General features: G+C 42.2%; 1 protein-coding gene across 1 annotated transcript in view; it reads left to right on the forward strand.

The window, feature by feature from the left end:
• bmi1a (bmi1 polycomb ring finger oncogene 1a) overlaps nt 1–14,820 on the forward strand; it is an 18,149-nt gene continuing 3,329 nt past the window's right edge. Inside the window, exons 1-9 of the mRNA XM_058628722.1 lie at nt 1–383; nt 3,736–3,870; nt 3,974–4,070; nt 4,518–4,573; nt 5,223–5,270; nt 5,362–5,474; nt 5,948–5,984; nt 6,432–6,532; nt 6,637–6,717. Of these exons, the coding sequence (XP_058484705.1) occupies nt 3,759–3,870; nt 3,974–4,070; nt 4,518–4,573; nt 5,223–5,270; nt 5,362–5,474; nt 5,948–5,984; nt 6,432–6,532; nt 6,637–6,717 (645 nt within the window). The 5' untranslated portion in view covers nt 1–383; nt 3,736–3,758. The remainder of the gene's footprint in view (nt 384–3,735; nt 3,871–3,973; nt 4,071–4,517; nt 4,574–5,222; nt 5,271–5,361; nt 5,475–5,947; nt 5,985–6,431; nt 6,533–6,636; nt 6,718–14,820) is intronic.

Below are 14,820 nucleotides of genomic sequence, written 5' to 3' on the forward strand. Positions count from 1 at the left end.
GCCATTTTGGGGACGGTGTCAGTTTCCACACACACACACACACACATACACACACACTCTCACACATACACACACATACTCTACTGCGTCTACTGAGGGGCAAAGCCGAATGTTTTGGAGGCAAAGTTCTCGGCGCCGAAGTGGAACGCTTTACCGTGGACTGGGCTCGCGCGACGCCGCGGATCGGACACGGCGCGGAGAAGAGGAGTTTGTATTCGCACATCTGAAATGCGCTCTGCTCCGCCGTGCGCTCTCAGCCACTGACAGCGTCTGCAGCCTGCTTCAAGATGGCGGCTCGGCTCCTATTCATTTTCTGCTGATCACCTCCCAACTTTCATTGTCTGCTCGCGCCGAGACCCACGGATTCCCAGCCCAGACTCCAGGTATGTTTTCTTCGATATCGCCTCTAACTGACGGGGGCACGCGGCGTGGCGCGGGCTTTGTGCTTTTGTGTTTTTCCACGCTACCGATCCAGCGGTGGATGTGGAGCTTTCCGCGGTGGCTGCAGCGATCACCGACGTGGAGCTCCGTGTGTGTATTTCTCTGCGCACCACTTTTCTCGCCTCCCTTTCTTCGCAAAATATGTTCCCTGCCCGAACACACGAGCGAATTAAGACCCACGCACACGCACAGTCGCGCCGTACACCCTTCAGGAACGTGTCCGTATAAATTGGCGACGCTCGGAATTTCCTTTGCGTCGTTTGGATTTAGGTGAAGTGGGAGATCTCGGGCGAACCAGGCTGCGGTGGCTCGTCTGTTCACGGCAGCGAGGGCTCCAAACGGTCCCTGCGTGGCCGTGGTTCCACGCAGAGGCTTCATGTTATAGAGTTGGGATGTTTATGGTGTTGTGAAGCGAGTGTTGTGTTGCTTTTCCGTGTCTATGGTCATATGTGGGATTTATTAACTTAACTTTGATCGCTCCCACTGACGTGACAAGGAGGCTAAACTGTGTCTGTCGCGCATAAATAAATGTTTCTCGTCTGGTCCTCGTGGAAAAAAAGACAGTGGGTCGGCTTTAAAGTTTCATTGTGTCTGTTTTTGTGATTGTCTTGATGAAGCAGGGTGGTTGTGTTTGTGAGGAATTAAAAAATATAAATGGAGACAGCAGCAGCACAGGCTGTGGACGTCTGGTCGGGTGATGGTGTGTCACCAAAGCAGCGGCAAGTTCTCCTAAATTCACATGCTTTGTTGTCTTTTTTAGACATCAAAGCTCATTGTGGATTTTCATATTTCACCTTCTTGTGTTTTATTGCGTGGAGACGCCTCAGATGTACAGATATGAGCTGAGCTTTTGTCTGCACGGGTGGAGAGGGAAAAAAATATTTCCCCCCTATGAAAGCTGTGGATGATGGTTTAAAATGAACGGATTTGACCATGTACACCCACTCGTGACTGCACGTTGACAGCCCCACACCTCTGTGGATTCATGTGATCGTGGAGCTAAACAAAATCCCACTTTGAACCCTCACAGATAATCACGTGTCCGATCAGGGATACGCGCCTATTTAATTAGTTTTTAAATTCACTGACAGCAGCTTTTAAATGGGACTCACTGGTGTTTTTGTTCCCCCCGTTGCCCGTTTTTAATTGGGTCATTTCCAGCTGCTGTTGATTTGAAGTGTAAGGGGAACCTTTACAAGAGGAACTGGGCTCGTTTGGGAACAAATGAAAGGAAGGTTGGACTTTGGTTCACTGCAAGAGGCGAGAGACGTGTGTCCACGTGCTGCTGCTTTACTGGAAGAATGAACTTATGCAAAGTTAATTTTTCCAGTAAAGAATGAATTATGTGTCGCAATGCCGTGTCTACAATTAAACCCTCATTTTCAATGAAGGTGTGTTCTAATGAGTGTTTATCTTCATGATTGAAGTTTGCCGAATTCCATTTTGAAGCGTTTTGTGTGCAGAATATATTCGTTCCCGTCATGGATTTATGGAGCGGCTGACTTGACTTCTTGCACAGTGAGCCGTGCAGCTCCCTCGGGACAGAAGGAGAGCAGTTGTCCAAACACCGGTCAATCGATTAATTGCGCAACAGGCTCCCTTTACATGTAGACATTATCCATCATTATCCATGCGTGAGAGTTTCCTTTGAACAGAGTCGCGGTTCAGACCTGTCCAGAAAGCGACTGGAGCTCTGAGACCGCAGAGCCGGGACTCTCACACCACAGAGCCGGGGTTCGGCTCTCCTGTGGCGGCATTTGGGTTTCAGAGCTGCCTGACTGTCATCCACGTTACAGCCTCATGTCCACTCTGTCCAGACTTTTACTGGCTTCTTGGATGATGATATTACAGCCCAGGCTTTATTTAAACGCGCGTACTCGCACAATTGTGTGTCCAACATTTGCGTCGTGGCTCCAAAATATCGGAGAAAATAACTGGAAACATGGTGATACTTTGGCACCGACGTCCGTTTGAGCGTTTTTAAAGTCGAGACCTCGTGTGGTGTGGAAACACAGTGTTTATATTTAATAAAAGGAGATTGTGTATGATTTTATTTAGCGATTGCGCAGATAAGCGCAGGGTTAACCAGGTTTGCGCTTCAATTTGAGCGCAGTCGCTGCTGTTGTTGTTGCTGTTGCTGCTGCTGCGCGGTCGGTGCTGATTATCCGCACACGGCATGAAAAACACGGCATAAAGCGGATGATTTTTCCTCTGAGTGGCTCGTTCGCGCACGCACGCGCCTCTCTGTTGTGCACACATATTCAGGAAACTCGTACAAACGGGTCTGGTTATTTGCCCCCTTTTCGAGGAAAAACCCCGCAGCCAGTTGAAGCGATAGACGGGCTTTTTTTTCCTCCACAAAATGGCAGCCGTGCAGTCGGCAGCCCGGCAGTCCAGCCGCTATCTGCCTGTGAGCGCGGAGGGACGAGGGGGAACCTCCGGTCCCCGCGTGTTCCCGCTCTGAACACCGGCAGCTCGCCGTGCTGTTGTTTTGGTTCGACACGCTGCCTTGTTCTGGTCACTGGCGACCAGCCATGTGGGCTAAAAGCAAAAGGGGTTGCCATAGAAACGCGCAGGTTTCCCCCACTAGTCTGCGTGGCACACCTGACGCGGAACATCAGCCCCGCGCCAATATTTTCCTCCAGAATTTGGCAAACATTATCCGAAATGTCGCAAAATTTTGGGGAAATGTTCGGTTATAAAGTGGAGCTCGCACAGAATCTGTGCGTGTTTGGTCATATTTAGTAATCTGAGGAGGTGTTTAATCTATATTTTCAGCACGTTAAATAAAGGCTTGCGCCTGCACTGTTCCGCAAAAATCTGGATTTAATGAATGCCGTTTTGGTTTTTTTGCACAATTTGCCATGCATACAAATACGGAGGAACCTTTTTTTTCTGACTGATTTTGGCACGCGCGCTCTTCCTCTGATGTCGCGATGTGTGCGGTTTTTTTAATCATGAAACACAGGAGCGCAAAGCTCCATCGATCCTACTGTAGAGGATTGATTTATGATTATTCACTGCGCCTCTGTCAGAGGCTGCTGCTCATCAATCCTTCCCCGTTGGTTATTATTGGATTAGCATAAAAGATGATGTTGCTTTAACACAGGAAAACAAACATCAGCGCCCTTTTCTTTCTTTTTTTTTTTACCCCCTTTGCAAATGGTCTGGAGATACGCTGCAGTGAAACAGACCCGCATCTTCTGCTCATGCCTCCTCCTCCGCCTTCTCCTCCTGTCATTGTTTTGACTTGTTCTGTGTATTTTTTCCCCTTTTCCTTTCTTTTTCATGCAGGATAGTTGTTCCCTTCTCTCACCATGCATCGAACCACCAGGATAAAGATCACGGAGCTCAACCCTCACCTCATGTGTGTCCTGTGTGGAGGATATTTCATAGACGCCACCACAATAATCGAATGTCTCCACTCATGTGAGTGAGCCAAAAAAAAACACCTTCATTTTTTATACTTTGCTGTAGCGTTTAAGATAAAATTTGAACTTGATATTGTACCATTTTCCCCTTTGATTTTTAGTCTGCAAGAGGTGCATCGTGCGCTACCTGGAAACCAGCAAATACTGTCCCATCTGTGATGTGCAAGTGCATAAAACCAAGCCTCTGCTCAACATTAGGTGACAACTTTGCCCTTTGAATTCGATGTTATGCATTTTTAAGGCAGATGAATCAATAAATAAAACAGTAGATTTCTTACTGGTTTTAAACATTATTTTGCACATAAAACATTTTATCTAATGTATGTGTTAACTTAGGCAACAGTGGACAATTGTTTAGACATAATATTTTCCGTTTTTTGACCACTCTTTTGTTTTTCTATAGAACAGCTGCATCAGCCAGTAATTAAATAAGCTAACACATTAATTGTCTAATGTATTAAAAAAAAAATAGGAAAGAAAAAGGATAATCTCAAGAGCAAGCATTTTTAGAGGTGCTTTTTCCTCATCAAACATGAGAAAAAAAAAATTTTGTTTTTCAAAAAAATGTAACTTAACATGTTGAGGGTGACGTCCTGTGTGTCAGAGACTTTACTGAAGTTCCTCTTCCTCTCTCTCTCTCTGCAGGTCTGATAAAACTCTACAGGACATTGTGTACAAGCTCGTCCCCGGCCTCTTCAAAAGTAAGAGCAACCCAACTGTGAAACTGTATCTGTGTCTCACATGTCTCATTTACTTTCATTTTTGACTCATTTCACATGCTCTCACTCTCTTTTTTCTTTCTTTTTCGATGAGTCATTTCATCCGCAGTCATCCAGTACAGTCAGGCCTCTGTAGCGACTACCATTTTTTGCACAAATGAAGTGTAAATAAATATACGAGAATGAAGGACATTAACAGTGCTTTATGTTGTTATAAGTTAAGGTTTATAGTGATTCCATTTGTCAAACACGTGCATTTAATCCCACTGCTCAGCTGATATGTTATTGTCATCACATTAGAGTGTTTTTGTGAGTGTGTGTTTTGTGTAACACTGTATTTGCTGTCGATAAAAACCTGTCAAACTGGGTCAGGCAAAACTTCCCTTGTCTCATACTAAAGTCACACTATTCAAAAAAAGAAGTTAGCCTAGGGTATGTTATAGGTTCTTTTTTTGTGCAGAATTCATCTAAAAACTATGATGTTTTTCCCTCTATTCTGGTGTAATTTGTTCATCATGATAAAGAACAGCTGTGGTGTATTTTTTAGACCAACATTTGATGGAATAATATTCCCTTGTGAAGTCAAAGTGGACACATTTGTAATGACGTGCCCTTTTGTGAATGTCCTCAGATGAAATGAAGCGGAGGAGAGACTTTTATGCAGATCATCCTGTAGATGGTGAGTTGTAGAAAGTCACCACAGAGAAAGTGGAATTCACACTTCACACACAGACTTTGTTATATAAACACAGTTTGTGTTTTTCCTGCAGCATCTAATGGATCAAATGAGGATCGTGGCGAAGTCGCAGACGAGGACAAGAGAATAATTACAGATGACGAGATCATCAGTCTCTCTATTGAGTTCTTCGACCAGAGCAGGTGTGTGTGTGTTTGTTAGTTACTGTAATGCTGTTGTTCCATTTCAATCAATTGCAAAGATCTATGTACAGGTCCTTTACATAGACATAAGTAATGTCTTACATTAATACAGTCTCTACTACTTTAAAAAACATATTTATACATGTTTATACACATATTGTTATTTTTCTGGATCAAAACATAGGCTGTGTTTTTGATGTAATGGTATAATATTATTTATTTGGCGCCATTTTTATATTCAACTTCTTCCATAAACATTTTAAAAGTTGTTTGCATCAAAATCATTTTAATGCATTTCCCAATTTTTATTGTGCAAAGTCCATTAAAATTACATTTGTAGATGTAGTTTTTATTTAAAGATGATTAAATGGAGCATTTGCTTTAATATGTGACATGAAAAACACAACCACACACTTGAAAAGGTCTTTACATTTTCCCCTTAAATTCTGTGCAGGCTGGGAGGAGGAGTGGTAGCAGCAGCAGCAGCAGCAGCAGGAGGAGAAGGAGGAGGAGGAGGAGGAGTGGAGGAGAAGCAGCAGCTGCAGCAGCAACAGCAGCAGCAGCAGCAGCAGCCGCCGCTACCACCGCTGCCGCCGCCGCAGCAGTCTAAAGATCAGGTGACTTTTAAATACATTTTGACCACATTCTTTCCTATGCATTGATTATTTTTTAAATGCTGTTACTGCTCTTGAAATGCAGCTAAACATGAAACATGCTGAAAGTGCATTAATTAATCTGATAAATAAATAAATACGTTTAGTTGTTCTGATATTGTTTCTCCTGAGATACAGCAAATTTCCTCATGATGTTTTTTTAAGGTGGACCAGCCTGTATGTGCTATTACAATACAGTCTGATAAAAGTGTGTGTATACATGATTTATTTAAAATGTATTTATGTGAATTTCTCTGTGAGATGAATAAAGTATCTATCTATCTATCTATCTTTAAAAATGTATCTGCAGGTGGCCAACAAGAGGTATCTTCAGTGTCCAGCAGCCATGACAGTCATGCATCTGAGGAAGTTTCTGCGCAGTAAAATGGACATCCCAAATGCCTACCAGGTATCCAAGCTGTTACCTGCTTACTTATTGACAATTGAAGTGATTTTATTTCAAATTCTGTTCTGTTGATTATTCATAAATACATTTTGTTTTTTCTCCTCCAGGTCGAAGTCATGTATGAAGATGAGCCTCTGAAAGATTACTACACATTAATGGATATAGCGTACATCTATACATGGAGAAGGGTAAGGCATCGTTTAAAAGGTGAAAAGTAGTTGTTTGTTTCAAAAAACTCGTCTTAAATGCCCCTGTGTTGCCTTGTTATAGATTTTCAACAGTTGATGATTTAAAGTCACTTATCTGAGTACTTTGTCAGATAAGATTTATTAGATTCGGTGATTTATCACTTAGAATTGGAATACGATTACAATAACAAAACTTTTAATAATGAAAATAGTTTTTTTTTTTTTGGCAATATATGAACTTATTTTAACCGGCCCCCATTGAAACATAATCCTAATCAGTATTTTGGCACTTATGCTTTATTAGTAATTGAAGTGTCAATGGTGTCTTAGTTCTATTATCTCAGGCTCAGTCTCAGTAAATATCCAGTCAGACTTAGTGGGCGGTTCGGACTGTAACCATTTATTTCCGGCTGCCAATAAAATACTTGGCACATATTTGTTTTGTGCCAATAAATGAGCAGCTATGTTGTTTATTCAGGGAAATTGACTGAGCACTGAGATCTGTTTCAGCAAAGCATTCAAACAGGGAAAAAACACCTTAACATTAATGACACAAAGTCAAATATAACAAACAGCTAATACTAAAACAAGCACTCTCAAATATAAATTGATAAAATCAATAACTCTGTCAAACTTCAACTTATCTTGTACTTTGTCCTATTCATTTGGTGCCAAAACAAACACAACCTGACACCTAGAATTCACCAAGTTTAGAGTGAATCAGGAGATTCTCAAGATGTGTTTGATGGCAGATGAATCAGGGTTTTAAAAAGCAAGTGAGATGAAAAAGTGTAACGGTAATCTTTCACTTTCTGTCACTAACACAAAGTCTGATCTCACAGTAAATAACATTATTTCAGTTGATTTCAAGTATATCACCAAAGATTATGTTGCTGCCAAAGCATTGCAGTCACACTTATATATTCATATTGTGTATAACTTGCAGGTGAACTGTATATGTAAATGGAATGAAGCAGAGCAGTTGCTGTCAATGGACTGCGTGTCTGTAGGTTTATTTTTATGGGTACATAACAGATTGCATTTGTTGGTTATTTCTGACGACATATACTATGGCGTTTTGGGGTGATTTTGGACGGCATCCAATAGTATGGCGTTTTTTGGTCAGTTTGGACAAAGAACTATACTATGGCATTTTTGAGCAGTTTGGACGACATACTATGACTTTTTTAAACGATTTTGGACGACATACTATACTAGGGCATTTTGAGGTGATTTTGGATGACATACTATATTATGGCATATTTTGGTAATTTTGAGGTAATTTTGGACGACATACTAAAGTATAGCGTTTTTTGGTCATATTGGACGACATACTATACTATGAATTTTTGACTGATTTTGGACGACATACTATACTATGGCGTTTTCTTTTTTTTGTAAATTTTATTGACATTTTCAAATTTTGAGACAAAAATAAAAGGCACAAAATAAACCCCCCCATTCCCTCCCCAAACTCACAGAAAAAACAAGACAAGATAAATGACAAAAACACACCAAAGAATTCAAAGTAAATAAATAAATCAACAAATAAAAATAAAACATAATGCCGAAAGAGATAAAAAAAAAAAAAAAAACTGTATACAAGTCAGATCACAAATTACAATTCAGTAGTTTGACAGTGCAAAAAAAGGTCATAGAGTCCACATCAATCCTCTTGGAGATTAGTTCTATTGCGTCCAACAATCAGATGGTGTCCTTTTTAATAGCATCCAGAAACAGATCTTAATAAATGTGTCGTGAGAGTTGCAAAGAGAGAGTATCTAATTTCCTCAAGATACAAAAGGGAAACCATATCATTAAGCCATTTCTTAAAGCAGGGTGGAGAGGGAGACTTCCATTCGCCCAAGATGACCCTCTTGGCTACAACTAAACAAAAAGCAAGAGCCTGTTGACGATCACGAGACAGTTTTAAAGAGGAGTCAGAACACCCCAAAATAACCAAGGTACCACTGGGAACAAGATCTGTTTGGTATGATCCTGTAAAAAAAAAAAAGACCTCATGCCAAAATGTAATAAGTTTGGAGCAGGACCAGAACAAATGACCCAAAGTTCCGTCGCTGTTTGAACATCTGTCACATAAGGAGGGAACGGAAGGAAAGATTCTATTGAGTCTAGTTTTAGAGTAGTGCAACCTGTGAGTCACTTTAAATTGAATGAGCTGAAGTCTGGCATTTATAGAGCAGAGTTTGATCCTAGACGACGCCTTTGCCCACAAGTCATCAGAAAGATTCTCACCGAGGTCCGATTCCCACAATTCTTTAAGATGCAAAGATGGGGTTGCCACATAAAACAAGTCAACAAGCAAAGAAATAAAACAATTTGAGGTGGGAGACCTGTTCAGAATTTGATAAAAGCTATGTTGTTTTGGAAGAAGCTCAAAATGTGGAAACGACTGCCTGACAAAGTTCCTCATTTGGAAATATCTAAACAGATGGGAAATCTGTAAATTGAACTCTGCCTGCAACTGGGCAAACGATGCGAACCTCCCATCCAAGTACAAATCTTTAATGGTACACAAACCTTTCCGAGCCCACTCCCCAAATACAGGGTCCATCTGTCCTGGTGGGAAAGATGGATTATGACGTATAGGAGTGTGAACGGAGTGCTCTCAGATTTTGAGCACATTCTTAATCTGTTGTAATATTTTAAAAGTGTTTGTCATTACAAAGTCATCTTTCAAATCATTTAACTGCGGTGTGATCTTCGAAAACAAAATAGCCAGAGGCGAGGCACCGAGACAAGCTAAAGTTTTGTTCAATTCAATTAATGGCCACGAGGGGGCAGGTGTAATGTTTTGTTTGTCATGCGACAAAGACCGATTCCAAAAAATCCAATTTCTGGCATTACATGCCCAATAATAATGTCTTAACACTGGAAGAGCAAGACCTCCATCTGCCTTGGGCTTTTGAAGGTGTGACTTGCTTACGCGAGGAGTCTCGTAAGCCCAGATAAACGGTAAAACGATTGAGTCAACAGTGTAAAAAAATGCAGACACGTTTTGAAAGAGATGGGTGAATTTCGGAAGTCTAGTCATTTTGATAATATTAATCCGTCCAATCGGCGATAAAGGTAAAAGCCTCCAATTGTTGACTTAGCTTTTCAGTTTGTCAATCAGGTTTAAATAATTATGTTTTAACAAGGACTTGGAGTCCCTAGTCACATTAATACCAAGATAAGTGAAAAAATCAGTACATATTTTAAAGGGCAGGTTTATCAGAAAGTCTGCTCCGAGATCATCCGTCGGAGGCATAAACGCACTCTTGTCGTAATTGATGGCAAATCCCGAAAGATTTCCAAACTGTTTAACGAGATCCAGAAGGGGTGTCGGCGAGCTCACGATGTTTGATAGAGTCAAAACCACGTCATCGGCATAAAGGGCTATCTTTGAAATTATATTTCCACAATCTATTCCACTTATTCGGGAACTTGATGTAATAGCTATGGCCAGGGGCTCTAACGCCAAGGCAAACGGCATAGGAGAGAGACAACAGCCTTGTCTTGTCCCTCGATCTAAATAGAAAGGAGCTGACTTATCACGATTGGTCAAAATGGAAGATTTGGGCTGTGCGTACAGTAGCTTTAGTATTGCAATAAATTTTTCTCCCAATCCAAATATTTCGAGAGCCCCAGACATAAACTTCCACTCAGTTTGATCGAAGGCCCGTTGCGCATCTAATGATATTACCGCAGACGGCTGAATTTCGGTCGAGTACATAATATTTAATAGGCGTCGAGTATTAGAGACCGGGTACCGTTCAGGAACGAATCCCGTTTGGTCAGGGCGTATGGAGTTAAAAATGTGTTTCGATAACCTATAGCTAAGAACTTTAGCAATTATCTTCCGATCCCTATTTAATAGGCTCAGAGGGCGATAGGAGGAAACTTGAGTTTCATCCCTATCTTTTTTTAAAAGCAGGCAGATCTTTGCTTCATAGATAGAGTTAGGAAAGATGTTGTCCTTCAACGAGCAATTGACCATTTGCAATAACAGGGGTGAGATTATATCTATGTTAGCCTTATAAAAGTCAATTCCAAAGCCATCTGGTCCCCATGGCTTCCCATTGGGAAACGAACGAATAGCGGATCTTATTTCATGCACTGTGAATTCAGAGTCCAATTCCTGGCGGGCTTCATGGCACAGTTTTGGGATATCAAGTGCGCTGAAAAACTCCTCAATGTCATCAACTGTAGTCTAGAAAGTGACCATTAATCAACTTTGCATTAGTTATCAGTTGTCCCGTAGTGGAACAAATTTTATGTATCGCTCCATCGGCCTGAACTCCTTTCAATTGTCTGGCAAGAAGGGTATGCGCTTTCTCACTTGACTCAAAATGCTGTAGTTTAAAATTACAAATCTAGTTCTTAACCTGCTCTCCGGATTACTTGTTGCATTCATATTCTAGCTTTAACATTGTATTCAGGGTATCATCAGAATTAGTAATCAAATAGTGACGCTCAAGCAATTCCAATTCCAATTCAATTCCAGGAAGCGTTTACGCCTAGGTCTCTTCTGGTTGGATTGATATGAAATAATATGTCCACGAATTACAGCTTTAAACGTTTCCCATAAAGTAGAGTCTGAGACTGTACCATTGTCATTAGTAATGATAAAATGAGAAATCCTGCTTGGTATGTATTCAATAAAAGATTTGTCTGTGTTTAATGAGGGGTTAAATTTCCAATTGTAAGTTGGAGCTGGTAGTTTAAAATGAATATTCATTGTTAGAGGGGCATGGTCCGATAGAATAATATTATGATACATAGAACTGGATATGTGAACAGTTAATTTGGAATCAACAAGGAAATAATCGATTGTAGTAAAGCTACCGTGGACAGGTGAAAAAAAAGAGAAGCGTCTTTCCGAAGGATGCTGCAATCTCCAAATATCTACCAAGTCTAATTGTTTGATGAAGTTGTTAAGCACGGGAATAGATTTTAAAGTAGAGGGCGTTATTGATGACGACCTGTCTAAAACAGCGTTAAGATAACAATTGAAGTCCTCCCCCAATTATTATATCGCAATTGGTGTAATTGGCAACAAGATCGAACATTTGTTGGAAAAAGTCTGGGCAATGGAAGTGTGGGGCATAGATATTAAGAAGTGCTAATGGAAACGAATTAATAGAGCCTACTGCGAGAACAAATCTCCCACCTGGATCTGCCGTCATGGACGTAAACACAAACGGAGCAGTTTTGCGAATGAGGACGGCAACCCCTCTAGCCTTAGAATAGAAAGTAGATTGATAAACCTTCGATATCCACAGTGATGTTAATCGTCTCTGATCAGAAGGACAAACGTGCGTCTCCCGCAAAAAAACAATGTCAGAAGAAATGGATTGTAGTTGTGAGAAGACCTTCCCCCTTTTTAAAGCTTTACCCATACCTCTGCAAGTCCAGGACGTGAAGGTGACGGAACTCAAATCTGACCTAGAAGTGCTATCAGCCCGCATCTAACTGAGTAAAGAATACAAACGGAATCTGACGTGGAATAAGCTGTCGTCTGGCAAGACAAGGGAAATACAAAAAGATGGAAAGACGTAGACATAATTCCCCACTAGTGCCACTTACCAACTGATAAGCGGTGAAACCCAAAAACTTCAGGAATAGAACCCTAACAGAAGAAAAAAGAATTCTCCTCCTCAACCCCCGTGATCTCCACAAATTATATAGTAGATATGCATAACGCAGCAATTGGTAAAAAAGGGATTCTTTAAGTGCGAGATCATAACAACAAAAAGAGTAAAGGTGTCCTAAGTGTGTACAAAGAACCAAGGAATTTATAAAAGCTAAAATAAATGCACTGCACCAACAAGGAAAAAATATGTAAACACGACAGTGAACAATGTGAAAAATATTAATCAGTAAACATAAACTCGGACCATACCGACAGCTGTGCCAGACAATGTGACATATGTTAAAAGATTACGTTTTAGCAGGCAGCGAACTAGCAAACCGTTCAGCATCAGGCGCAGAGTTGAACGTGCCGACGTTGTAAGAGAGGCGTTGGGCGGAGACCTCGGGTGGACAATGGGGAAAGACGTGCACTCTCTTCTCCCGAAAACTCAGCGGTCCAAATTGTCGGCCGAGTCGAAAGATCTTCCCCAAATCAGCGTAGCTGTGAAGTTTTGCGACGACGACCCGGACGATTTAGAATGCGCGTCGGAGAGTCGACGCGCCCGGTCCACTTGTAGCGGCTCGGCAAAGTTTTCCTGGCCGAATATCTCCGGAATTAGCCCAGTGACGAAATTCGGAGCGGCGCCCCTTCTCTTCCCCCTCTGGGATACCAAGGATGCGGATATTCCGCTGACGAGAGCACCCCTCCAGATGGACCGGCTTAGATTTTAGCTTAGCATTGCTAGCCTGTAGCTCACCACAGGTGGCCTCTAGGGCCGCGATGCGAGCGTCAGCGGACGTTAAGCTTTCGTCAATGTCGCCCAAATGCTGTCGCACCTCCCGGTGATGTTTTTGCAGATCAGATAGGCCTTTGTCAATGGAGTCGAGTCGGCCTTCCATAGATTTTTCCAAGTCATCCATGAGACCACAAACTTTAGAAAGTTCGGTGCCCCGCTTAGCAATAGCAGCCAATATGGCGTCGCTGCTAGCGTTGCCTTGGCAACTTCTTCCTTTCTTGGCATCTTGAGTTGAAATGAAGCTTCTAACAACTCACACATGTAAAAGTAGCAAAAGCGCTGAGGTGCGGAGTTTCAGTGTAAAGATATGTGGTGAGAAACACGGAGCTCAAACACGTCGTACTCCATCACTGCTCACGAGCGCCCCATACTATGGCGTTTTAAGGCGATTTAGGACGACATACTCTAATCTTAATGGGTCAATTCCCAGACCAAAAAAAAACACAGGGTCCAGTATATAGTATACGTGTATATATGTGTCTATAAATGGGGTCCAGTATATAGTATATGTGCATATATATATAACTATAAATAGCAAGTCATAAGCGTGATGTACAAGTAAGTGTTTGTCTCTTGGTAATTTTATTTATTTGTTGTCATCGTGTTAGTTGAGGTAGAGTTGAAAGAGAATTAGTTTTGGTCGGCTGTGGAAGACGTGGAGGGTTTCTGCTGTCTGGATGGCGACAGGGAGCTGGTTCCACCATTTGGGAGCCAGGACAGCGAACCGTCTGGCTGTGCGATCCTCTCAGCTAGGGGGCGGCAAGCCGGTCGGTGGGCTGGGGTGTAGTTTTTAATCATGTCCTGGATGTGGGCTGGACCGGATCTGTTTGTAACATGGAACGCAAGTCCCAGATGATAGAGATGTGTTAATGAGATGGGTGAGGAAAGGAAGAAGATCAGAAGCAATTGACTGAAGAAGGTGAGAAGGGATAGGGTCAAAGCGGCAGGAGGTGGTGTGGGCAGGGCTTATTAGGGGTGAAAGAGGATAGAGAAAGAGATGCAGTTGTGGTTGGTGGGGTTGTGAATGTCATGTACTTTATTTTGTGAACTAGTTGACCAAGTGAATTGGTAGAAGGGAGGGGGGAGTGGGGGAGGTTAGAGACAGAGGATTGAATTTGAGTGTGACGGAAAGATAGTTTGGCTGCAGAGATAGAGGCAGTGAAGGTGGAGAGAAGAGAAGGATAGGAAAGCAGGTCGTCGGGGTGTTTAGATGTCCTCCATTTCCTTTCTGCCGCCCGTATCGCGGCCCTCTCGGCACGCACCGAGTCGGACAACCACGGGGCTGGGGAGGACTTACGAACCCGCCGTGAAGCAAGAGGACGGAGGAAGGTGCCTGGGGATTCACGAGGGAGGAGTCGGCTGAAGGAAGTGCTGGAGAAACAGTCGAGGACAGAGAGAGAGCGCACCCCACGACTGACAAAGTGCAGTATCTGATGAGACGATCAGATGGGGAGAGTGGGAGAGAGTAGGATATGAAGGGGAGTTGAAGGTGGAGCTGGTTGTGGTGAAAAAGAGGTCAAGGTGGTTGACAGGTTTGCGAGGTTTGAAGAAACAGTAAAATAAATCACGAAAGACAATAGCCATAGTCGGTAACAGTTTGTTTATAGACCAAGCAAAGGAAAAGAAATGATGGAATAACCAAAAGAAGACGTGAACATGGCGCTAGTACTTT

Source organism: Solea solea, chromosome 1, assembly GCF_958295425.1.
Source record: "Solea solea chromosome 1, fSolSol10.1, whole genome shotgun sequence".
Classification (NCBI taxonomy): Eukaryota; Metazoa; Chordata; class Actinopteri; order Pleuronectiformes; family Soleidae; genus Solea; species Solea solea.